The sequence below is a fragment of the Balaenoptera acutorostrata genome, chromosome 11 (assembly GCF_949987535.1).
Source record: "Balaenoptera acutorostrata chromosome 11, mBalAcu1.1, whole genome shotgun sequence".
Taxonomy (NCBI): Eukaryota; Metazoa; Chordata; class Mammalia; order Artiodactyla; family Balaenopteridae; genus Balaenoptera; species Balaenoptera acutorostrata.
In genome coordinates this window covers 69,334,049-69,361,492 of record NC_080074.1, presented here as the reverse complement: position 1 = coordinate 69,361,492, position 27,444 = coordinate 69,334,049, and the positions used below count along the sequence as shown (strand labels likewise).

At 41.1% G+C, this 27,444-nt stretch overlaps 1 protein-coding gene across 2 annotated transcripts in view; it reads left to right on the top strand.

The window, feature by feature from the left end:
- ANO6 (anoctamin 6) overlaps window positions 1-27,444 on the top strand; it is a 209,948-nt gene that overhangs the window by 83,441 nt on the left and 99,063 nt on the right. For both annotated transcript variants that reach the window (XM_057556242.1, XM_057556243.1), the window contains one exon: window positions 944-1,023. In XM_057556242.1, coding sequence (XP_057412225.1) covers window positions 944-1,023 — 80 coding nt within the window. The remainder of the gene's footprint in view (window positions 1-943; window positions 1,024-27,444) is intronic.

The window sequence follows — 27,444 nt, the reverse complement described above, 5'->3', positions numbered from 1 at the left end:
TATTAATATAACCCAACACTTAAATCAGTATTCAAATTTTTGCAATTTGTTTTTAAGTCTTTTACATCTGGATTGTTTAAACAAGGATCCAGCCCAGAACCACACACTGCAAATGGTTGTTTTGTTCTCTTAGTGTCTTTTAATCTGGAACAGTCCCTTTTATTCATGTCAGGAACGTGTTTACAGGCGGAGACTAGTGTCTTGCAGAACATCCCACCTTCTGGATTTGGCTCCTTTATCCCTCTAACACAGTGCAGTAACCACTAGTCCCATGACGTTATTGAGCTTTTGAAATGTGGCTAGTCCAAATTGAGATGTGTTGTGAGTATAAGAATTAATACCCCCCAAATGTAAAATAGTTCACTAATAATTTTTTAAATTGAATACATACATGTTGAAATGATAATCTGGGTATATCAGGTTAAATAAATCTTACTACTAAGAATAATTTTACTTATTTCTCTTTCTTAGTGTAGCGACTAGAATATTTTGTGTGGCTCCCAGTATATTTCTGTTAGATAGTGCTATTCAACAGTTTTTAAAACAGAAAATTACTACCCTAAAATGACTCCACATCAGTTCCCTGACATGTGGAAGAAAAAAGAACATCAATAGGCTAAAGTGTTCCTGAGCTGGAATTTTATAACGTTTAGTTGCCATGTCCTTCCATGTAGAAGCTAAGTGATTTTCCATGGTAGATCTAGCCTTAGAGCATTTTAGGACCTAATATCCTACAAGTGTGGCATTGTCCAGTAGATGAAATAGCTGCTGAAGATTTTGAGTGTCCTGATAGCCGAAAGCCTTAAATAATGTCAACCTGTAAGTGTGCCACAGACGCTAAAAATAGTTTAAGCCAATGCTGCTGACTTAAAAGCAAAAAAAAGTATGTGAGCCAACGAAAGTTCATGCTCATTTATTTATTCGTTTTTTTGTTTCTTTTCAGTCTTGGAAAACCTTGAACAGACGATTGTCTCCCGTTTTGGATCACTGGAAAGTCAGCAGGATTTCCGAACCCCGGAGTTTGTGAGTACTACCACTCGATCTTAAGTCTGTATCAGTTAGCTAGAGGTTCCTCACAAAGTGGAGAGAGAGAGTTTTTTGTTTTGTTTTGTTTTGTTTTTAAATGAGTTCTTGCCTTCAGGGGCTCTAGATCTGGCACAGGCCTCGCTGTTGGGACTGTGTGTGCAAAGCTCTCGTCCTCTGGGGAGCAGGTTCCTGAACTACAGTGTCTTGGCATCATGCACCGTAAGCTCGCTCTTCACGCTGCTTGTAATAGCAAATGGGAACTTGTTCTGCAGTAAAATAGCACTGTGTGTCTGAAACTCCCCCTTTATTCATTGATACCCTTGCTACCAGTTTCTGCTGTCAATAACTCTGGAAACCAGTCTTTACTGAGCACATCCAGGTATACTGACCAGTCCAATTCCTGTTTCACTCTGGAGCCTCAGTAACACAACCTATATGGATACGTCTTGTAGGGCTAGGAATATTCTATTGGTTGTTTCTGCTAAGAAGGGAACTAAGTGCTCTCACTAAATTAGACTCATTAAAGATTAGCCATGGTTCCTACCCTCAAGGAATTAAAAATCTTATTAGATGCTACTGTGATTTTTTTTTAATCATTTATATATTACTTTATAAAATGCAATGTAACACTACATACTATTTAGGGATATACACACATAGGCAAAAATATAAAGATACGAATTGCAAGAATGATCAGCAAATTTGTGATTGTGGTTACCTTTGTGATAGGAAGGAAATGCAATTAGAAAGGGATACACGGTATGCTTCATCTAGATGTGAAATGTTTTGTTTCTTAAGCTTCATTGTTGGTACATGTTCCTCATAATAGTCTTTACATTTTTATGTCTGAAATATTTCATAATAAAAATGACTATTGAAAAACTCTTCTAAGTGATGTCTATCTCTTATCGTTTGAAACTTTTCACTTAGTACCTTAAACAAAGCATTAGAGCTTAATGTGGTTAATTTTTGCTTTAACTTTTAAAGTTTTTAAATAAAAATATAAAAGAAGAAATAGAAAATTAGAATATCTTAAAGAAACTGAGTCAGAGGGGAAAAAATCTTTTCACAAAAATAACTCCAGGCCATTTACAAAAATTAACTCAAAATTGATCAAAAATCTAAATGTGTGCTCCCATGTCTTGCCTATTGTAAATAGTGCTGCTATGAACTTTGGGGTGCATGTATCTTTTCGAACTAAAGTTTTCTCCCTATATATGCCCAGGAGTAGGATTGCAGAATCATATGGTAACTCTATTTTTAGTTTTTCAAGGAACCTCCATACAGTTCTCCATAGTGGCTGCAGTAATTTACATTCCCAGCTACTGTGATTTTATTAATGCCTTGTTTAAAGAAAATTAAGCACATAGGATGCCTGGTGGAGAATGTCCTTACTAAATAGATTTTATATTAGGCTTATTTGAAGAGGGTGATGGGAAGAAGTGTGTCTCTAATTCCTATACCATGTTATTGCACCAGATGTGTAAGGAAAGCATGCCAGGATCCACCTAGATTTACTGATTTTTGCCCCCTGCTGCAAATGGCTTGTCTACCAACTTAGCAATGGAAAAATCTTTTTTTTTATTTTCAAAGTATGATGTATAGTCGCCACTCCAGTAATCAGCAGAGCACAATTATATTATTGATAGCGGCAAAAAAAAAACACAAAAAAAACACCTCATTATGTGCTTTCCCTCTTCTCACACACTCTTTATGGATTGTCCCCTCAATTCAGCCAAGAGTAAGGAAACTAGGCAGGTCTCTGGACTGAAAAGGGATCGCACATGAGATTCTATCCACAATGCCATTTTATTTCAAAGTGTGGGACTCCTGTGGTGTACTAGCAGATTGCCTACTGTGAAAATCACTTGGATATAATGGAAAGACATAGTATTCAGTGACTTCCCTATTATATTCAATGAGATTTTCAGCGAAGCAAAATTGTGAATGCTCACCAATATTCCTGCATCTTAAAGTAACAGAGCAGTTTTGTGTTTTTTTCTGACTTCTGCCGTTACAGCCCCAAAGTAGAATTGACACAGATATTTCACGTTTGAGTATGATATTGGTACAGACTCATGGAGCTGACCTTTTTCTGTTTTGTTATTTTCTAACTGCTTTTTTTTTTTTTTAAATAGCTTTATTTATTTATTTATTTTGGGTGCTTTTGGTCTTTGTTGCTGTGCGCGGGCTTTCTCCAGTCGCAGTGAACGGGCTTCTCACTGTGGTGGCTTCTCTTGTTGCGGAGCAGGGCCTCTAGCTGCATGGGCTTCAGTAGTTGTGGCACACGGGCTCAGTAGTTGTGGCACACAGGCTCTAGAGCGCAGGCTCAGTAGTTGTGGTGCACGGGCTTAGTTGCTCCGCGGCATGTGGGATCTTCCCGGACCAGGGCTCAAACCCGTGTCCCCTGCACTCGCAGGTGGATTCTTAACCACTGCGCCACCAGGGAAACCCCGATGCTGAAATTGTTAATCACAGTTTCCTTATTTGTGTGGTTGATATCAGATCTCTATATCCTGGCTATTATCTTTCTCTAATTGTGTGTTCATATCATATTCAGGGAGGAATCTGTGATTTTCTTGTGCTCTATAAATGTTCACACATCTGATGATCATTGCCTGCCGCATCTTTGTGTAGCACATACATAGCTGCTTGGGTTTTCTCGTCAGCATCACTGTAGCCCATGTATTCCCAGTTTCATACACGTGTTTCCCGAACTGTCTCCATGGTAAACAAACAGGAGGTATAGAAACCGCCTTGAGAATAGGGTACTCGGGGGACTCAGGCCTGATATTTAAGGGAAGCCTCTTTTGTAGGCAGAAAGTTACAGCATCGGTCAGAATGGGTGGCTGCAGTAGGGGAGGAGGGAGATTGGGCACGTGCCAGGACAAAGTCAGCCAAGTTGATCCAAACCAAAATCTTAAATTAGAAACAGGGACAACAGTACAAAACTGGGAGCAAAAAGAGCCCCAAAAATAAAAAATAAAAAATAAATTAAGTATGTATATGCCAAAAAAAAAAAAAAAAAAAAAGAACCCAAAGGCAAAGCAAAATTGGAAACAGAAAAGAGAGAGAAGAATAAAAGGAACTGGATAATCAGTCTTCTGTTCTTCTCCGGGTGGCATTTCGGAAGGTCCAGCCGCAGTTTGCTGAGTTGAACTGGAATAAAGCAAGTCATAGACCATGTTTACTCAGGCCTTATCCTCAAATAGTTCAGATTTTAGAAGGATCAAGAGCCCAGTGTTTTTGTACAACAGAATGTATTTATATAGTTTGGCCAAGAGGGAGGGCAAAATCCTTATCATTATTAGTCTGTTTCCTTCAGAATTTGTTTTTCTTTCGTTTGAAACAAGGCCTGAGAGCAGTGCTTGTTATGGCATGATAAGTACATTAAAGGTTTCCTTCCCAGTTCAGGTGTCTGTAGTGTGACTAGTCAGACAAAGTATTGCCGTGTAGTCTACATAAATCACAGGTCAAGAAATGCTGTTGTGAATCCCTCATGTGCCTGCAGACAGCGGCCACCGTGCAGGGCAGAGTTTGTCCCGTGATCACATGTTGCCCCTCCCCACTGTCTGCTCCGCGCTGTGGGCCGAAGTGGGTGAGTTTAGCCAAACCATGCTGACATGTTAAAAGCTGAATGAAGACGTGAACATAGGTGCATGTGTTCTTGCCACCCCGAAGCTTGTGAGGAGCTGGGAACATGTTGAAACTAGACATAGACCCACTCCGAGGTGAGGTGCATGTGTGGGTGAGGGTCAAGGTGAAAGGGACCTGGCTAAGGGCTGACCTTACAGAGAGTCCCTTGGTTATCTCACTATGGTGGGAAACCATCTCTGTCGTGGTTCAGTTTTTTGTTTAAGCACAATGAAAATCTGTTTTATAACCTGCTTTGTTAACTTAATGTTTTATCCTGAACATTTTCCCATGCCGTTTTCCCCCCAGTTTTATTGAGATATAATTGACATGTGGCACAGTGTAAGTTTAAGGTGTACAGCGCCAAGCTGGTTTTTTCCTCTGACACTGATATCGTCTCTGACATTTTCTGTTCCCTTGTGCCAATGAACTGTAATTCATTACCTTAGAATTTTCAAAGCAGTTAGTTCAAGAGGGAACTTGTCGAGGAAACGGTGGCATGGTCGGATGCTTGGGGACCATGTAATTGGTGACCATCATTTTGGGACATGGACCCTGAAAGTAGATGGGGTGTGTGATGACAGGTATCAGACTCTGAGGAAAGGGATTGACCAAAGTGAGGCTGGGAACTGAGTACCAGGGACCCAGATAAACTTGTAGGAGTTCAGACTAGGAGTAGAGACTGCAGCACTAGGCAAGCTGGTTAGAACCAAGGATGGGGAGCCATCCACATGGTGATGGAGCACATAGAGGTGGTCCTGCAGAATGGCAGCACAGATGTAGGGCATCCCAGGCTCCCACTGGTGCTCCCAATCCCAGATGTAGTGAAGAGCAAAGGTGCTCGGGCTTCCCTGGTGGCTCAGTGGTTGAGAGTCTGCCTGCTAATGCAGGGGACACGGGTTCGAGCCCTGGTCTGGGAAGATCCCACATGCCGCGGAGCGGCTAGGCCCATGAGCCACAACTACTGAGCCTGCGCGTCTGGAGCCTGTGCTCCGCAACAAGAGAGGCCGCGATAGTGGGAGGCCCGCGCACCGCGATGAAGAGTGGCCCCCGCTTGCTGCAACTAGAGAGAGCCCTTGCACAGAAACGAAGACCCAACACAGCCAAAAATAAATAAATAAATAAATAAATTAAAAAAAAAAAAGAAAGAAAAACTCATAGCTAATAACATCTTAAAAAAAAAACAAAAAGAGCAAAGGTGATCTAGGTGTCACTGCAGGGGCCCAGCAGGCATGACTGCCCCAGCAGACCCCAGGTTGATCCCAAGCCCCAGGGAGTAGAGAAAAACCCTGGGGATTGAGGGGTTAGTAGGGGGAAATGTTGGGTAGTGGTCAAGGCTCTTTCTAGAAACCCTGCCTCTGTTGGCACTGACCCAGGAACTCACATGGGTCTGATTGCCTGAGTATACATGGGGTGAAGGATGGGGTATGGGGAGGAACTCTGATCTAGCAACAGTGAATCTGCTTGCAGCAAGCTGGGTAGAAACCAGGCTGCAGTCAACATAAGAACACATGGAAGGAAAGAGAAGGCTAAGGAATTACATTTTATGATCTAAGTCTCGATAATAATACCCCCTCTTTTGGCCTTTCCAGAACTTGAGGTTTATTTATGACTCCCCAGGCTTTTTAGAGGCGGGAGGATTCTTACAGCCTCTTGTCTCATGCCAGTTGATGATGTTTCCCTTTGTTTACCTTCTACCAAATTTGGTGTAAGTAATAAGATAGAGGTTGGGCTGGCAAAGGAATATTAGGATTACAACAGGGTAAACCAGGGAAGATGATGAGAAACCTCAGGATTTAGAAAAGGAAAAGAGACTCGGGAAGATGAGGATTAAAGTGGAGCAAATATGTTCCCTTCGTTCAGCACTCGTGGTTATGCAGAGAGAAGGAGGTCGGAAGAGTTCTTATGCCATTTGGAATTTTGTGTAACTGGCTCCCTTTTTGAGAGAAGATACTACTTAATAGAGAATACAGGGGCTTCCCTGGTGGCACAGTGGTTGAGAGCCTGCCTGCCAGTGCAGGGGACATGGGTTCGAGCCCTGGTTTGGGAGGATCCCACATGCCGCGGAGCAGCTGGGCCCGTGTGCCACAACTACTGAGCCTGCGCGTCTGGAGCCTGTGCTCCACAACGAGAGAGGCCGCGATAGTGAGAGGCCCACGCACCGCGATGAAGAGTGGCCCCCGCTTGCCGCAACTGGAGGAAGCCCTCGCACAGAAACGAAGACCCAACATAGCCATAAATAAATAAATAAATAAGAGAATACAATTGATTTCCTGAAATTCAAATTTGATTGTCTTTAACTAGATGAAAATAGATGTGACCTTGAAGAAAGAGTTAAAATATTAATTCAGTCAACAAATATTTATTTGATGTCTACTATTTTAAGCACTATAGCGGACAAACAGAAAACATCCCTGCACGTGTGGAGCTTACATTTTGGTAGGGGAGACATAAAACACAAAATAAATAAAACACAACATGTCAGATGATGGTAAATCCTTCAGAGAAAAATAAAGGAAGGATTATATGTGTGTGTTGCAGAGGGAGTTGGTTAGTGTTCAACAAGGTGTACAGGGCAAATCTCACTGAGAAGGTGATCAGTGGAAAGACCTGAAGCAGGGATGCTGGAGCAAACTCTTTGGAAATCTAGATGAAGAGCATTCCAGGCAAAGGGAACAACAGGAACAAAGGTCTTGAGGTGGGAGTATGTGGAAGGTTTGGGGAAAGGAGGCCAATGTGACTGGAGTAGAATGAAGGGTGGTGAGAATAGTAGCTAGTGGGGACTTTATAGGCGATTGTAAACACTTTGGTTTTACTCTGAGTGAGTTGGGAAGTTATTTGAGGGTGTTGTCTGAAAAAGATGCACAGCCTGAAAGTTGAGAGTTATGTTTTATTTGGTGGACTTTCTTAGGACTTCAAGCCCCGGAGACAGCATCTCAAATAACTCTGAGAGACTGCTCCGAAGAAGCAAGGAGGGAAGCCAGGATATATAGAAGTTTTTGCAACAAAAGACCAGGTAGTCAGAACATCAAAGGACTACTGTTAAGAAAAGAAAACCAGATGTCCCAAGTTAAGGAATTTAGTGCTTTTCTCTGTATGGGAAGATGCAAGAGTCTGGGCTCACTGAAATCACTCCTTTGATATGCACCTTAGCTACCTGGGGGCCAGTCTCCTCAGGTGCATCGTATGGCGGTGGCTGCAGCGGCTGACTGCTAGATGAGCTTGGCAGTGGGCAGCCTGTTTGTCTCCATCCTGAGTTCCCTCGGCGCTCACCGTCCAGGCGGCTGCAATGTGAAGCAACAACCTTTGTGTACTGATATGGCAGGCAATAGTTTAGTTCTCAGGGGTAACCCTTGGGAAGATAAACTGGGGGGTTTTGAGCAGAAGGGTGACTTTACCTGACCTCACCTGGTTTTATCGGGATCACTGGCTATTTCAAGAACACTGTGGTGGAACAGAGCAGAAGCAGGAAGGTCGATTGGGCTTTTCAGGAATCCAAGCGAGAGATGGCGGTGGCTTGGTCCTGAGTGTTAACTATGGCAGCAGTGAGATATACTCAAATTCTTGGTATGTTTTGAAGGTAGAACCAACAGGATTTTTTGACAGATCAGATGTGAGGTGTGCGAGAAAGAGCAATCAAGGATGACTCCAAGACTTTTTGACCTGGAAGACTATGGAAGGAACAGCTGGAAGGGAGAATATTCAGAGGAAACTCAAAATTCTGTTCTGGGTATGTCAAGCTTGAGACATCCAGTCCAAGTTCAAGAGAAGGATCTAGCTAGAGATCTGGGAGTTGTCAGCACATGAACAGTATTTAAAGCTATGGGACTGGAGGAGAGCAGCAAGGAAGGGAGTGAGATGAATCAGGAAGAAATCCTGGCCTGAGCCCTGGGGGGTTCAAGTGTTTACAGGTCAGGGAGAGAGGAGGAAGCATCAGCAGAGGAGACTGAGAAGGAGGGACCAGTGAGGTGGCGAAAAACAAGGAGAGTACTGGAAGCCAAAGGAAGAAAGTATAAAGTAGGAAGGAATGCCCAAATGATGCTGATGGGGATGGGAGGTTGGATTTAGCAATATGGCAGAGACCTTGACAAGAGAGGTCTCAGCTGAGTGCTGGGACCCAAAACCTCATTAGAGAGGATTCAAAATGGAATGGGAGAAGAGGAATTGGATACTGGCATTTAGATAACACTTTCAAAAAATTCTTGCTGAACAAGAATACAGAGAAAGGGGGTATTATCTGCAAGGGCGTTAGGTTGAAAAGAGTTTTAAAGTTTATCTAGTTAGTTTTAAGATGGCAGGAATGGTTGTTTGTAAAGTGATGGAAATAATCCAGTAGAGAGAGAAACTTTGAAAACGCAGGAGTGAGGGGGAAGAATTTCTGGAATGATGACCTTGAGAGGGCAAGAAGGGGATGGAATCTCCTTATGGGAGGAGAAGTGGGCATCCACCTAGAGCTGCAGAGACAGTTCATTCTTAGAAGTAGTGTAAGGACCCAGTGTATTAGGACCCAGGTGGAATTAGATCAATAGATCTGCTAGTAAGAGCTTGTTGAAGTTTTTTCTTGATTGCTTCTCATTTATCAATGAAATGGGAAACAAGCCATTAGCTAAGATTGAGGAAGGAAGAGAGATGAAGAGATCTGAAGAGAGAGCAGGTATGAGACAGTCATCTGAGAGTGAATGCACTGGGTAATGGAACATGATTGCCTGGCAGCCCTAAGAGCCCACTTGAGGTTAGTTGCTTTTCCCATTTAAGTCCAGCTTGGGGGAGTAGGTGTGGAGCAGGCAGAGTTTGATTTACCTGTTTTGGGGTTTCTCCAGGTCAGTTCAGCAAAGCAAGACAAGGGTAAGAGAATTGCAGGGTGTTTGCAAGAGTAGAGGACCACAGGCATGAAGAAGGTGGGGCAATAGGATCAATAGATTTCTACCCTAGTGGGGTTTGGTAATTTTTGGAGTTTGGGGTATTGAAAAGCATGAGCTGGATATATAGGAGGTGGTAGTTGGAGCGTCAGATGTTTATAACTGAGGGAGGAGTAGTAAGTGGTACAGACCAGGTCTGGGCTGTGAGCACTGGAATTCGGGGCTGAGGCAGGGTGGATTTGCACAGACAGGGTGTGGGAAGGATTATACATGTGGATAAGGAAAGCCCCAAGGATTATGTCAGGAGTAGTGTGTTGGAGAAGTAACAGTGAACCAAGGCTTAAATCTCCAAGGAATAAGGGGCAATGACTCAAGAATCAATAGATGGCTGCAGAAGGAGGACACCAGAGAGGCAGGAGGAAAATCTGGAGAGTGACAGGATAGAAGCTGAGAAGCAGATGAAGTGATGAGTAGTTTCAGGTGTTGCGTGGGGATCATCATCTCAGGATTTCTCAACCTCGGCACCACTGACGTTTTGGCCTGGATTTCTCTTTGTTGTAGGAGGCTGTCCTGTGCATTGTAGGATATTTAGCAGCATCCCTGGCCTCTACCCACGAGATGCAAAGGACCCTCTCCCCAGCTGTGATCACCAAATATCTCCAGACATCACCAAAATTGTCCCCATTTGACAAGCACTGAGTGAGATGAATAAAGGAAAGGCATTGAGGTCACTGGTGTCCTCTGAGAGGGCTGCTCCTCAGGAGTGTTGAGGATGCTACTTTAAGCCAGATTAGAGTGGATTATGGAATGAGAAGGAGAAAAGGAAGTAGAAAATGCTGACCTCTCTATCAAGGAAGGAGTTTGAAGGGCTAGTGGATGAGGGGAAACTGGAGGAGAATATGAGGGCCAGGGATGATTACCTTCTGTCAAGTGGGGAGACTTGCACACATTTACATGTTGGTAGGAAGGATCCATGTGAGAGGAACAGGTGACTCTAGAGCAGCGGTCCCCAACCTTTTCGGCCCCAGGGACTGGTTTCTTGGAAGACCATTTTTCCACGGACGGGGTGGGGGGCGATGGTTCACGCGGTAACGTGAGCGACGGGGAGCGGCAGATGAAGCTTCCCCGGCTCACCCGCTGCTCACCTCCTGCCGTGCGGCCCGGTTCCTAATGGGCCGCGGACTGGTACCGGTCCATGGCCCGGGGGTCAGGGACCCCTGCTCCAGAGGAAAGGGCTGCCTTGAAAAAGGCCGTGGAATGGTTTGTAGATGTGGAGGAGTCCTCGTTAGGTAGGAGGAGCAGCGTCTCAGGCGGGCACAGGTGCGGAGGGCGGATGCTCTTAGTTTATGGACTTGATGGAGAGAAGCTGAGGGAGTTCCCGTCTGACAGCTTCAGTTCTCAGCTGCTGAGATTGAAGAGAACACTGAGCACGACCAGGTCAGGGACCTGGTCAGTGGGGACCAAGCTGACCTGGAGAAACCTAGAAAAAGTGCTAGGCTTTCTGGGCAGTGGCGAGAGCCCGTGTGGGGCTCTGAGGAGCCTGAATTTGCAATGACACCAAGCTGCCCTGCTGTGGCTTTCTCCAGCATCACTCAGACACCGAGAAAGGGCATAGTGGGCTGCAGCCAGAGTCAGGGCTTTGCTCGACGGGCATGATGGAAAGAGTTCTGGCAAGAGTGTTACTGAAAAGATGAACTGGGAAGTGTAACCTTAAAAAAGGAGGGGAGGGAAGAAAAAGAGGATCTGCAGATTGATTAGAAAAAGTCATGGGGCCTCTGAGGTCACCGTAAAATGAGAAGATGATGGTGTCGTCAGAAAGAGAGATTCTTGACTAAGTGACTTTGAAATGGAAGATTTTCGAGTCATAACAAGGTCCAGGACGGGACCATGGCAGTTAATGCATGAAAGGGAGACCGTTGGAGATAAGGAGTCAATTTACTGAGGGACCAAGGTGCACTGGTCATGTCTGTGGATGCAGATGTGCTTCTCGTCTGATGGAGGACTCGGAACAGAGAGGGAAATGTGAGCCAGGGCCAGGAGCAACAGCTGGGAAATAGGAGATGCTAGGCTCTGGGAAACTCTAGGGGTCTATTCTACTTGCATGGACCTACAAGGAACTGTTTTTTTTTCCTCCAAGAACACTGGAGAGTAATACTCTGGAAGTGGCACATAGAATCAGTAGGACGTCAATCTTACTTCTTTTCCCTGACCTGGGAATGGTCTGAGAGAAAAATCAGAGCCAACTGCCTATGGGTCTGCAGATTTTTGTTTTCATGTTTTGATTCAAAGTGGTTGGTCAAGTTTTCTTTCAAAATAGGCTCAAGGATCCATTTTCATCTTTGTTTTTTCCCCCCTACAAATCCAGACTTCACTTTGGTTACTTCTGGTCTAAACGTCCGTGAGGCAACTGAATTGGTGCTGGGGCTATTGAGAGAGAATAAGGTTTATTTTATGGTCAGTCCAAGGTCTTCCTTGTGAATCCCGAGAAACCCAACTTAAGTCCCAAAGTCTGCCTCAAACTCCAACGATCTTCAGGATCCAGAAGACTGGGGATAAAGCAGGACTCTTCCGTGCAAGTATTTCTATACTTGGACTTACACTCTTGTGCCTTCTATAAACAGAGAAATAGGGTGGCTTTGCCTCGTAACTTTATGGCGCTAACTTCACTAAACTAAAACGGAAAAGAAACACAACTAAAAAAGGAAACATTTCTACAAAGAAGACATACAGATGGCCAAAAAGCGCATGAAAAGATGTTCAGCATCACTAATTATTAGAGAAATGCAAATCAAAACTACAGCGTGGTATCACCTCACACGGGTCAGAATGGGCATCATCAGAAAATCTACAAACAATAAATGCTGGAGAGGGTGTGGAGAAAAGGGAACCCTCCTACACTGTCGGTGGGAATGTAAATTGGTACAACCATTATGGAGAACAGTATGGAGGTTCCTTAAAAAGCTAAACATAGAACTACCATATGATCCTGCAATCCCACTCCTGGGCATATATCTGGAGAAAACCATAATTTGAAAAGATACCTGCACCCCAATGTTCATTGCAGCACTATTTACAATAACCAGGTCATGGAAGCAACCTAAATGTCCATTGACAGAAGAATGAATAAAGAAGATGTGGTACATATATACAGTGGACTATTACTCAGCTATAAAAAAAGAATGAAATAATGCTATTTGCAGCAACATGGATGGACCTCGAGATTATCATACTAAGTGAAGTAAGTCAGTCAGAGAAAGACATCATATGATATCACTTATGTGTGGAATCTAATAAAAGTGATACATATGAATTTATTTACAAAACAGACACAGACTCACAGATTTTGAAAACAAATTTATGGTTACCAAAGGGAAAGGGGCGGGGGAGAGTGACAAATTAGGAGATTGGGATTAACATATACACACTATTATACATAAAATAGATAACTAATAAGGACCTACTGTATAGCACAGGGAACTCTGCTCACTATTCTGTAATTATATGGGAAAAGAAACTGAAAAATTATGTATAACTGATTCGCTTTGCTGTACACCTGAAACTAACACAACACTGTACATCAATGATGCTCCAATAAAAAATTTTTTAAAAGGTTCGGGGGGGAACCAAACAAAAGAACATTAATTTAGCAAAAGGAGGCTCAGAAAGGGAAATGATATCAAAGATAAACTGGATAGTAAGCTTTGCTAAATTGGCCCATTTTTTGTGGTAAGAATTCAGAGGGCATTTCAGTGTTGAAAGCTTTTTGTGCATTCAAGAGAAAAAGGTGATGGTGCTTTGCCTGAATATGGGGAAGGGGGACCTGCTCATCTGTTTTATGTGGCTGATTCAGAAGCTACATTTGTGGATTTGTTAGGATTGGAGGGTAGGAGCAAAAATAGGCAGTCCAAGACGCAAAGATCTCAGAACTTTCTTTCCGAGTCACTTTTTTGGAATGCAGGATGTATTTTCCCAGAGAAACAGTCATAAATGGTGAGTAGGCTTCTAGGCCCAGCCAGGCCAGACTAGCTAAAGCCAGTTGAACGCAGAGTGCTAACAAATTATCATTCTGTGCATTAGCACTAATCCTTTGGAACACTTCAATCTTATTTTTTTTCCATTATTACTAAAAAAGTGTGAATAAAACTAAAGTGCAGAGTGAGTGAGTGAGTTGAGGCTTGTGAACAAATGCTTAGCGTCATAAGTGAAAGAGAAAAGGATTGATTCTGAGTTATGTTAGGCCTTAAAGAAGCAGTGATAGGTCCCAAACCTGAGGAAAACAATTTAATGGTACAAGATGACAGAGAAGAAAAGAGCTTATCAGCTTCTATATTACGACTTTTGTCTTTTCTGCTAATGAAGGTGATCTTTAGATTGAAATGGTTCAAGTCCTGGTAAGGGGCTATAGAGGTCCATGCTGCATGAGATAGTTTTGGAAAGGAATACAATTATTCCAAAGGAATTTAAATTTCCTGACTAGAAAAATTATGTATCCAGTAGGGTATTAAAAGAGCTTATAAATTTCCTCATGGGACCACAGTTAGTCATCTTGAGGTGATGTGCGGACCAGGACAGGTGCCAGAAGAGTAGCAGGAGGGAAAAATGTGACAGTTTTCAAAAGGGGTGGGGTTAGAGTGGAAGCTGGGCATAGACTGAATTCTGATAAATGGAGACATTGAAGCTGGAGCATTAATCTCCAAGGATATTACAGCTGAGATTTTGTTTTTAAGCAGATGGGTTGTGAAATGTTAAAAAAAAAAAGAAAAGGTCATCAGGAACCAACATAAATTCAGTAAAAATAAGTCATGTCAAACTGAGAGCACATTACCTTTTTTCTTTTTTAATGGGCATGATGATTAGGCTTGTAGAACAGGAGAAAGCCACAGACATTTTGTGTTTTGAGTTTAGCAAGATGTGTGGAAAAAAATCACATTTAAGTACAGAATGAAGAAATGTGGGCCTAGTGAGAGTGTGCTTATCTGGGTAACTGATCTTACCAAGACTCTGGAATAATGGATGGAAATGAATTTCTATAGGAGACAAAAATCAATATGAATTAAAGTCAGCTCCTGCTCCTAATTCATAAAGATCATCCGCCTAAGGAAAGACCGTGAGAGCTGAGGCTAATGACTGATCACATGAAGAGGTTAGGTATTTGGTTAATTAAACTCAGTATGAATCGAGCATGTAATAACAATGTCCGAAAGTTTATGCAAATCTGGGTTGCATTCCTACCTATGTGTTCAGAACCAAGACAGTACTAGGCTTCTCCTGTTCAAAATTGGTGAAGCCACCTGCCAGTCTGGGTGCTTCATTTTAAGGGGAAGCATACTGAGAGGAGAAAGGTGAGCATGGTGTTGGATCCTGACACAGGCAAGAACGTGACAACAACTTTAAATATTCGACAATGGTAATAGGTGGATGAAGGTGCAAAATATGGTATTAAGACCCATGGATACAAGGTATATGTAGGCAGACAGATTTCATTTCAGTGGAAAGATGTTCTCATAATTAAACTACCTTAGTTCCTTGGAGTAGTTCACATACAGACACACTGGATAACAGTCTAGGCAGGAGATGATGAATGGTTGAACAAGTCAGTGGGGAGGAGAGGAAGGGCATGCATGTTTCATGTGCAGCAGGACCGAATGTAGTTCAGTCGTAGGAGTTGATGGAAAGCGGGGAAGGAGGGAAAGAGAGGATGTTTCCGGGAACGTACTACTTCAGTCAGTTAGTTATATGTGGCTCTCAGATGAATTTGAGTTGCTTTCATTTTATTTTATATTTCCCTCATTCAACCTGTTATCATCAGCAGCCAAATTATGTAATTGATTAAAACCCTTTCCTCCACGTAACGGTGTTCATTCTACCTGGTTTTATTCCCCTATTTTCAGAAACCCTTAACTGTAAAATGCTTTGTGAATTCCTGCCCCACAATGCATCCCATTTGAAATTCAGCGAGCTATCTGTTATCTGGGGAATGTCAAAGTTAATTTGACAAAAACATGCATGAGGAAAGCAGGGAGCTCTGGGCATTCTGAGGGCATTCTGAACAAAGATGTGATATCAGTATTTACTGTAGAACTCATTTGATTATAAGTCATCTAGAAGCATATCACAGTTATGGCCAAAAAAGCCCACAGAAGCAAAAGAATTGAGTTAAAGCTGAGAGTCTGCTTGTAAATGACCTGACCATGCCATGACCTAAAAGCAGCGTTAATAAAAAGTTGAAATAAAAATTTAAAGAGAAACACAGAACTTGGTGGAAATGTATACACAATATGAATTCACAGTATTCCTAGAAAATTGAAAAGGGGGAGCCCAGTGAGATTTCAACTGCAGCTGTTCCTCCCAACTCTTCATTAATTTGGAAGGCTTAGGGGTTTTGGAAAGATGATTTAAAATTCTTTTATTCCTGAAGTCCCAATAGTTAACTGTAGTTTTCCTTATTTCAACAATAATAATAAAAAGTGCATTTTAACTGTAAGTTTCAAATGTATTCCTTAAGTCTGTCTCTGGTTAAAACAAAAACAAAACCAAAAAATTATAAATATGCTTTTACCCTGAAAACCCTAATGGCTCCTTCAAAGAGAAAGTGCATTTATGGTTCCTTCTCCCAAGTCACTTTTCGAAATGTAGATTAATGTGATCTGACAGATCGTAATAACTACCAAAGAGCATTTTCATTAATTATAATGGACAAACCAATACTGCAGATCTTTACGATGTTAGTATGAATTAGAATATATCAAGTCAGGGCCATACTTGTAGCTGGAGCAAAATTTGACTGCAAAGTCCAAATCCCTTAGAATAAAAACACATAATGAAAATTTTGACAGATCATTTAGTGATGCTAATGGTGTCACCACCCTTTCATGCACTTTCATTAGCCTTAAGTGTTTTTAAAAAGTAAACTGTCTTGTGAAAGAGGAAGAAGAGAGGCGAATGAGAGGAGGCACTTCTGTGACTTGGAAAAGCGTTTTTACTCTAAAAAAAAAAATTTCTTCTTAGTGAGGGAAAGTTCTTCTAAAAGTGCCCCCAGGAAGCTGAGCATGGATAGAATTCCAGGGGATCAGAGCCCTCTGTCCCTACTCCACTCTGCTCTCAATCCCTTGGGAGAAAAACTCGATGTTCCTTTTAGGACCTCAGTGTTCTCATGAATAAAAAGCAGAAAAATCAGCAGTAGATTTCCTCACAGGAGTGTTGTTCAGTGACTACACAGAGATTGAAAAACACTTTAGCTATCTGAAAAGCGTGTTCATAGAATAATAATACAGTGAGAATTCTTACCTAACATTTATGGATTGGCTTATAGTTGGCAAAGCACATTGCAGGCACAGGGCTAGCTAGCCATGAAATGGCCACAACCCCACATTGTTCAGCCCAGCCAAACCCTTCTTGTTCCCTTGCACATGAAATCAGACTGTGTTTGCATCAGGAATTAGTTCTGCTCTCCTTAGAAGAGCGCACAGGAGCATTTGTGACTTATGCTCCTGAGAAAGTAGTTACAGGCACTTCGGTACCTATCAAATTATCAATGGGTTGAGAATTAATCATACCCGACATTATTACAAAATATCAATGGTACAATCTGTTAATAAATATGTAGAGCACTTACTAACCCTTGCTGATAGAATTTCCAATTGAACTAGAAATAAGAGCTATTTATGTGCTATTTTGAATAAACCACTATCAGCTTCACTAAATTTTGCAGTAAAATTTTTATTTATTCCATCACGTAATAGTCATTAATCAGTGTGCTTCAATGACTAATACCAAGCAGCATATCTCAGTGTTTACCCTCAAGACCAAGAGTGGGTATTACTGATGCCTCTGTCCCCTGCACATTTTATTGTTATCTGACAGATGTTAGTCATGCAACTGATGCTGGTTGGTTGGTTGGTTGGTTGGTTGAAAGAATGTAAGACAGTGTGCTGTGTTTGATGATTTCCAGTGGCACTTACAGCAGAGATGCCAGAGGAGTTCAGTTTGGACTGTAGTTCTCAACCCGGCTGTGCATTAGAATTATCGGAGAAACTCTTTTAAAACATGAAGGCCCAAGCTCCACCTTCATGTACTAATCTTGCTCTTGCATATGTTTATATAAAGAACCTGAATATGTTTATAAAAGTTTACAAAGGTGGCTCAAATGTGCAGCCAGGTCAAAAATCATTGTTTTTGAAAAATCAGGTTTGTATTTTTGAAGAAGGTGGTATATATTGCAACCTTGAAGAGTACGTTTCATTAAGTACTGAAATCTGTACCAATCGAGGTTTTACCAGAAAACAGAACCTGTAGGATCATGCACATAAACACACATGTGTACACATGTGTATATATGTATGTGTATAAATATATCTATACATGTGTGTACACATAGGTACACATGCATATATCTATATTAATAAACATGCAGAGAAATATTTATTAAAGAGATTTATCTCAAGGAACCTGCTTCCACAACTGTGGATTCTAACCTGTGGGGCACAGTGGCAGGAAGGGCAGGCTGGAAACTCTTGGGTGGGGGTTGACACTGCAGTCCAGAGGTGGAATTTCTTTTTCTCAGAGAAGCCTTAGTTTTTCTCTTAAGGCCAGTCAACTGATTGGATGAGTCCCACTCAGATCATTTCTTTTAGTTAAAGTCATCTGATTGCAGATGTTAACCACATCTACAAAATACGTTCATAGCAACTCTGAGATTCGTGTTTCATTGCATAACCGGGAATTAAAGTCCAGGCAAACCGATGCATAAACCTAACCATCCCGGTGGATACGCTACAGGAAGGTATCCTAATAGCATGACCTATGCCAGTAAATGAAAGTGGAAAAGAGTGAGGTGTGCCCAGTTTGTATCGAGCACAGAGTTGATCTAGGGGAGTGGGAGGAGATCAAGTTAAAAAAACAGTTTAGGGTGGGATTAGCATTCTCCAACTAAGGGTTTGGACTTTTGAACTGAAAGGACAAAGCAAATCTGTAGCGGCGGCACTTTCTCTGACCATGTTTTCGTCTGTTCTGTGCCTCTGCTGTCCACTTAGCTACACGTGGTTGTGGAGGCACTTGAAACGTGGCTAGTGAGACAGAAGAACTGCATTTGTAATTCTATTTCATTTTAATTCATGTAAATTAAATAGCCCCATGCGGCTAGTAGCTACTGTATTGGACAGTGCAGCCAGAGAGAGATCAGCCTGGCAGGAGGATCCAGGAGGCATCCGGAGGAGAAACAACGCAAGCTGTCTAGTTAGTAACCTACTCTGGTAGTCCTGGTGCAGGGTGGGTGGAGGCTGGGAAAGTGGGAAGGGAGAGAGAAAGACAGAAGTGAGGGAGGAGGAGATCGAAGTTTACCCTGTGGTTGGCCACTTCACCATCTTTCCAGCCACTTTTCTGTCTACCTTCCTGCTGTCCCTTCCTCTTACACCCAAGCCCCTCCTATCTGTCACATGTCCCCAGAGCTCGCCCCAGCTTCTCTCTGCTCACCAGCTCTTCTCACACTCACTTCCTCAGCTTCAATTACAAGCTCTGTGTTAACAGCTCCCAAGTTTATACGTGTAGCCTTAGATCTCTCCTCTCAACCCCAGCCCCCTAGTATCGACACTTGGAAATCTAACAGATTCTTCGTCTTCCCCTCCTAATCATATTTCTCTTCCAGTTTTCTGAATTTTGGTAAATATAATCTCCATCCTCTCAGGGGCTCAAGCCGGAAACCTGAGAATCCTCCCGAACCCTTATTTCCGACCTGATTCAGCCTGTCCCTTTCTCCTCATGTCTGTTGCTCCCGCCTGAGAATAGGCCGCCACCTTTCTTCCCTGGACTCTCCCATCTCCCCATTCCCACTTGTGCCACCGATGATCTACTCTCTGAGCAGTTCCTTTAAAAACAGAAATCACACCAATTCGTTTCTTCTGTGATGTGTAATGGAATTTCCCCCCTGTTGCTTTAGCTATCATATTACTAAATGTCATAGGATAAAGGGTTAATTAATTTCAGTTGATTTATTTAATAATATTTATCTAGTTAATATTTCTATAACCCTGGTAAGTAGGTACAATTGAGAAATTTCATTGAAATATCCCTTGGGGCATATAGTCTAGTGAGACAGACATTAATCAAATAATTACATAAATAATTAGACAATTAAAATTGTGAGAGGTGACATTTAAAGACGAGTATGAGGTGCTCTGAGAGAATGTGAGAGGGAGACCTAAGCTACCAGCAAGGTCAGGAGATCATAAAGAGGTCACGCCTCTTTGTGGCGTGAGCCATGGAAGAGGGAGAGAGGGAGATTCTAGGAAATGGGAACTACAGGTGCAGAGATCGGGGGAAAATACTTTACTTTGATGGAACAGCATAGCCATTCAAAATGTTAATGTAATATAGTAACAGACAACCGCATTGGGGTGGAGTGTGGTCTTAAATTTTCCAGACCATGTGAAACAGCCTTTGGAAACTGACAAGACTGAACCTTTGTAGAACTTGAATAAAATGATTCTGTTAAACCCTCTGACTTGAATATGTTATCTCAAGTCAGTTCAGCAAGTATCTGTTGTCTTACTTCCCTAGGTATTATAGGTTAAAAACAGTTTTTTTCTTTCATTATTATAATCCAATTAAAATTATAGTATGTATACATAAAAATAGTTAGATGACATCATACTATGTATATTGTATCATACTATTACAATTTATATAATGCAAAATTAAGAGCTAAAATGAATGCTGTAGAACAGCAGTTCTAAACTTTTTATATTCTTACACGTCAAAGTATTTGTTTTTTATTTATTTATTTATGGCTGTGTTGGGTCTTTGTTTCTGTGCCAGGGCTTTCTCTAGTTTCGGCAAGCGGGGGCCACTCTTCATCGCGGTGCGCGGGCCTCTCACTATCGCGGCCTCTCTTGTTGCGGAGCACAGGCTCCAGACGCGCAGGCTCAGTAGTTGTGGCTCACGGGCCCAGTTGCTCCGCGGCATGTGGGATCTTCCCAGACCAGGGCTCGAACCCGTGTCCCCTGCACTGGCAGGCAGATTCTCAACCACTGCGCCACCAGGGAAGCCCCATTCTTACACTTTATACCCTTAATAAAGTATTGACTCCAAAGAGCATTTTTATGTGGATATACCTATCAACATTAGATATTGATAGTATTATAACTTAAAACTGAAAAAAATATTAATTCATTTAAACATAACCAATAATAAACTCAGTATACATTAAAATAAATATTTTATGAAAAGTGACTTTTCTAAAACAAAAACATTAGTGAGAGGGTGGCATTATTTTATGTATTTTACAGATCTCTTTAAGAGAAGACAGCTGATTCTTCTATTTGCTTCTTTTAACTTCAGTTAAAAGTTGCAATATGTTGTTTTGGTTGAACTATATGAAATAGGTACAGCCTTACACAGATAGGTAGGTAGAAAAGAGGGGAGTATTTTAAAGCCTTTTCAGGTAATTGTCGATATTCTTCTTTGAAACCACATTAAAACTCAACAACTTAAAGATTGCTTGTGATGTGGAATGCAAAACCGTTTCAGTGAACTTTTGTGTATTAAAAACCTGTCTTGCATCTTTTACGTGCTGTTGGTCTTCTGCATTTGCTCTTTGGAAAAATATCTATTCAGTTCTTCTGCCTACTTTTTAATTGGATTATTTGTTTTTAGATGTTGAGTTGTATGAGCCCTTTATATATGTTGGATATTAACCCCTTACCGGTCATGTCATTTGCAAAGACCTTCTCCATTCAGTAGGTTGTCCTTGCAAAAGCTTTTTAAAGTTTAACTAGGCCCCATTTGTTTATTTTTGCTTTTGTTTCCTTTGCTTTAGCAGAGGGATCCAAAAAGATATTGTTGCGATTTATGTCAAAAAGTGTTCTGCCTATGTTTTCCTCTAGGAGTTTTATAGTATCTAGTCTTACATCTAGGTCTTTAATCCATTTTGAGTTTATTTTTATATGTGGTGTTAGAGAATGTTCTAAGTTCATTCTTTTACAAATAGCTGTCCAGGCACGTGAAAAAATGCTCAACATTGCTAATCATCAGGGAAATGCAAATCAAAACCACAATGAGAGATCATCTCACACTTGTCAGAATGGCTGTCATCAAAAAGAACACAAATAACAAATGTTGGTGAGGATGTGGAGAAAGGGACCCTCCTGCACTGTTGGTGGGAATGTAACTTGGTGCAGCCACTGTGGAAAACAGTGTGGAGGGTCCTCAAAAAACTTCCATGTAACCCAGCAATTTCACTCCTGGATATAAATCCGAAAGAAACAAAAATAGTAATTCGGAAAGATACATGCACCCCAGTGTTCATAGCAGCATTTTTTACAATTGCCAGGGTGTGGAAGCAACATGGATGGACTTGGATGGCATTACGCTAAGTGAAATAAGTCAGACAGAAAAAGACAAATACTGTATGCTATCACTTATATGTGGAATCTAAAAAGTACAACAAACTAGTGAATAAAACAAAAAAGAAGCAGACTCAACAGATATAGAGAACAGACTAGTGGTTACCAGTGGGGAGAGGGATGGAGGGAGGGGCAATATAGGGGTGGCAGGGGGCAGGGAATCTGTCTTGCATTTTGATTGAATCTTTACCCAAGCATGATTTTTATCACCATGCATAGGGCAGTTGGAAAATATTGGTTCATTGAGTTAAGTAGCTCTTACAAATGTTGACCCATTTCATTATACAATTTGAAAAAAATACATTTGTTAACACACCTCCAATCTCCATTTCATCAATCTCATCAGAAAAGCCATTGAATATTGGGAAGATGTCAAGTTCCCAGTGGCAAACACAAGTTGTCTTAAATTCTAACATATACTTGCTTGAAAGCTCGAATTTTATCATTAGCAATAAATATTGTTAGTTGTTTTCCTTGAAACGACAGTTTCACTTTGTTCATTTTCGGGAAAATATCTGCCAAATACTCAAGCTTATATAGCTGAATTTTGTGTCAGCTGTCTGTCAAGTAAAAGTGGTGTCTATGAAAAAAATTGACAACTCAAAAATTGCACGGCACTTTTCCTCAAGACCACCATCATACTTTGATATGCAGCAGAAGTTCTTTATGGGTACTTCCATTTCTTCACACAGAATATTAAAAATCCAGGTACTCAAGTGTCAAGATTTAATAAAGTTAGTAATTGTGACAGCTTCATCAAGAACATTCCTAAGTGAAGTGACTTTTTTACTGTGAGTAAGTGGTGGTGAACAATACGATGATGACTCATATAGTTTGGTGCCACTGCTGAGTTGTGCTAAGATGCTGGAAGTTTTTACCCACCATGGCTTCTGCACCATCATTGCAGATGTTAATGCAATGAGAAAAAGGAATAACATCTTAGTATTATTATAAAAATGTTTGTGACCTCATGGGCCCCCCTGGAAGGGTCTTAGGAATCCCCAGAGGTCCACAGAACACACATCCATTGGTACAGACAGTAGTCTGGTGAGGGAAAAAGAAACATGAACCCAGTTGTTAGGAAGGCTGCATGAGAGAAGAACTGAGCTAGACCTCAGAGGAGAATTAAGATTTGGATAGGTGGGAAAGAGAAAAAGGGTAGTGGTTTCAAGAGGGGAAATCATGTGCGCAAAGGAGGAGAGGCAGGAAGCAGCATGATACGGTCAAACGCTGATGAGAAAGCATGGTGGGGTTGGAGGGTTAGGAATGGGGAGTGATGGTGAATAAAATGTGGGATATAATCAGATTATGAAACATCTGAATACCTATCTGAAAAGTTTGCACTTTATCCAGAGGGCACTCGGAGAAACTGAAGGTTTTTGAATCCTGTCAGTTGAACATGTTGATTTAGGAACATCCATATGTATATATGTATAAATTGAATTGGCAAACAGGACAACTGGATGCAAGGAGGCGGATTGGGATATTAATTGTAATCTAATTAGTGAAGGTCAAGAGCACAGACTAGGGTGATAGCAATAGATGTAACAGTGAAATGCAGACTAATTGCTTCAAAGGTAGAAGCAATATGAGAACTAAAGACTAAAAAGTCAAAGGTTACCAGTATATTATATTTTATAACCCCAGTTCCTTGCCAAGGTCATTGTCTGTTAGGGAAATGGACAAAAACTGGGTGTTTCTGTAAAAGATCTCACATGAAACTTTTTCCTCCCCCCAAAATCAGAATGCTTCCTTTTTTCTGATAACAAGGACTGTATCATTGAACACATTTCCTTTTTGCCCTGCTGCCAGGAGGCCTTGTGCCAATGTCATGTTCAAATCACAACAATTGCAATTGTCCCAATGGTTAGTACATTTCTTCCTCCTACTTTCTCTGGCCCTGATTCTCCATCTCTATTTATTTATTTATTTTTAAATTGAGGTATAGTTGGTGTACAGTATAATATGTTACAGGTGTGCAACACAGGTGATTCACAATTTTTAAAGGCTATACTCCATTTATAGTTATTATAAAATATTGGCTATATTACCTGTGTTGTACAATATACCCTTGTAGTTTATTTATTTTATACATAATTGTACTTCTTAATCCCCTACCCCTATCTTACCCCCCTCCCTCCTTCCCTCTCCCCAGTGGTAACCACTAGTTTGTTCTCTGTATGTATGAGTCTGTTTCTTTTTTGTTATATTCACTAGTTTGTTGTATTTTTAGATTTCACATATAAGTGATATCATGCAGTGTTGGTCTTTCTCTGTCTGACTTACTTCACTTAGTGTAATACCCTCCAAGTCCATCCATGTTGTTGCAAATGGCAAAATTTCATTCTTTTTTTATCTCTATCTTAATTTATAATTCATTAATCTTATTTTTTTCATTCTGTTTGATGCCAGATGTCATAAGACCTCTTTTGAAAGAGATTGGGGGAAGGGGGATAATGTATTCACCCTTACCATATTTTATTCATTTCTGGGATGGGACCCTTTGCTTCAATCACAGTTTACTCAGAACCTGAAGAAAGCTAAAAAGCCTCTGACATCCAAAACCAAAGCACCAAGGCTTAATTTCAAAGAATCTCAACAGATTCAGTTAATCTGGTTGCCCAATTCAAAGCAGATATAAGCAGTAAATAAAAGGGTAGTGGAATACCTATTAAGGAGTGGTAGATTGATAACAAAAGTGACTCCTTATAATCTGAGTAATGGCAGAGAGAAAAAGCAAGATGCAGGTGAAAGTTCCTAATGATTATAAAGTATGTGAATGCACTTAACACGGCTAGTTATCAATGAAGAACTGTTTCATGTTAAAATAGAGAACACCAAAAGCTCACATTTATTGAGCTTTTACTATGTTCTAGGCTCTGTGCTATTCCTTTACATGCATCATCTCAATCTTCACAATAATCCTGCATTTCTTTCTATGATTTCCCCCTTTTACAGGTGAATAAATTCAGTTTAAAGAGATGAAATATATACACAAAGGCACACAGCTAGTTATATGCAACAGAGTTGTGATTTGAACCTAGCTCTGCCAGATACCAAAACCCATGTTCTTTGTTCTTATTTGGGGCTCTCTTCATTTTTACTTTTTTAATAAGAGCAGTAGTAGTAGTAGTAGTAGTAGTAATACTAATTATGTTCAATATCCTCTCTTTAAGAAATCAAAAAATATTATGTACTATATTTGAGAAAATTTTGAGCACAAAAAGGTTGAAGTAACCTTTTACTTAGCATAAAGTTCATCTGAAAACTCATTTCCTCAGAGCATTTTATTTCTTGAAAATTCCCAATAATTGATGAGAGGAGGATTTTATAAGGTGTTATTTATTATCTGTAGTCAGTTTAACATTTTTGTGCCATTGTTTTTCTTTTGTTTGTTTGTTTTTTTAATTTTATTTATTTTTGTGTGTGTTGGGTCTTCGTTTCTTTGCGAGGGCTTTCTCCAGTTGCGGCAAGCGGGGGCCACTCTTCATCGCGGTGCGCGGGCCTCTCACTATCGCGGCCTCTCTTGTTGCGGAGCACAGGCTCCAGACGCTCAGGCTCAGCAATTGTGGCTCACGGGCCCAGTTGCTCCGCGGCATGTGGGATCTTCCCGGACCAGGGCTCGAACCCGTGTCCCCTGCATTGGCAGGCAGATTCTCAACCACTGCGCCACCAGGGAAGCCCTGTGCCATTGTTTTAAATGAGTCACTTGGTTTTTTAAATTTTGTTTTGGAAACACCTCTGCATCCTCATTTTGATACCACAAGGAACAGCCATTCTTGTAAACTGCTTCTTGAGTTTCAAGAGGAAAAGTAACATCTTTATAAGGCATTAACCAACTGATAGGAGTTGTCACAGTCCTTTGCTTTGCTGGGCACTAGATGCTCTGATTTGTTTTTCTTCTTGCTTTGAATGAGGTTGCAAACATCAGTTCCTAGAGAAGTGGTCTGAGGTTATGACCAAGGCACATATGGGGACATATAACAGTCCGACAGGGTAGTCACAGTTGATGACAGGACACTTGTCCTGCAAACCCTGAGAGGCTGAAAATGACTCAGGGCAGTTCTTAGATGGCAAATGGAAACCTCCTGTGAAAGATGAAGAGCTCTCTGGGAATGATGGATTGTAACTCTGAGGGAGTCTGAAGAAGAAGAATTACACAGGAGCCCAGTAAGGAGCTGAACACTTGTTGCCTTAGTTACGCCCTCAGTTATACCTTATGTGTCTTCTTCAGCTCAACAGTCTGAAGAGCAATATCTTGAAACTCCCTTTTCTGTTTATTCTCAGATCATAATCACATTTTGTGAGATTGGCTTTCATTCAAAGCATGAAATCTCAGGGACTGGTAACCCAGGCCCCATGCAACTCAGGTGACTAAGAAAAAGGGGGCAGTTCACAGTTATGGATTTGGTGAATGGGAACTACCAGTTAATAATTTTGTGTCATAACCATTTAATTTTCCAAAAACTGAAAATAAATATGCTATTGAAATAAGATTAATTAAGAGGAACAAGAGGGTAGGTGGAAGGAAACCTATGGTTATGAAGTCAAGCTAAAATTATTGTTCCTTTAGTCTAAGGAGCTTGTGTAGATGGAATAGTGTGAAAGTCCATTAAGTCATGCAGGATTTGGTTGTAGCAATATTATTTTGGTTCTAACTGATTCCAGAATATGAGATTGGGAACTATTTCTTAAAGATCGAAAAATGTCATTTAGGACAACCATCTTGCCTGTGTGGAAAACCTACTGCACAGGAGGTGATACAAACTGAAAATGCTAATAGGTTCAAAAAAGTTTAAGGTAAATGGATTGATGTTAAATCCATAATTCGATATTAAAACAAAGCAAGACACTTTGGGGATATCGAAACCTTAAGAGGTCAGCCTCCAAGAGGATAGCCATTCCCTCACAAATGTCCTCTTGCACCACTTGTCTTGTTTCATCACATCCATCACTTTATCATTCCTGACTTTATTGGGAATGTCTTACAGCTTAATCTCACCCAGATTTCTTTCACCAGTGTTACCACTACCAGCTGAGAACAGTGCAAGCAGATGATGGCTTCTTCTAGAAAAGGGAAAGTAAGGAAACAACCACTATAGGCCTTTTCACATTTTTCCTTTTCTTTTCCTTTTCTTTACTTGTTCGTCTTCTTTTCTGCAGATCACCTTTAAGGAAAGCTAAACAGAAGTTTTCAAACTGGTGTACCACCTGTGGGAAAACAGGAAAGCAAAACAAGTTTGAAGTCATGCTAATGCAAATCCCAATCCCAGCTAACTGTGGGTTTAAGGAAAAGTTCACTCCGAGTCCATCCTCTCTGAGAAGGCTCCAAACTAAGAATCTTCCTGCAATAGAAAGCTTATTATCTTCCCTGGTTACTTAACTCCTTTTAAGGAAGCTTTATTTTAAAGGTCATTTCAAAGTTCTATTTTCATATTTCCTCTAGCCTGGTTCATAAATTTTAAGAATATAATATTTAAAAGCATATGAGAACTCTGTTTGCTAAAACTACTGCTTCCTTGGCACAG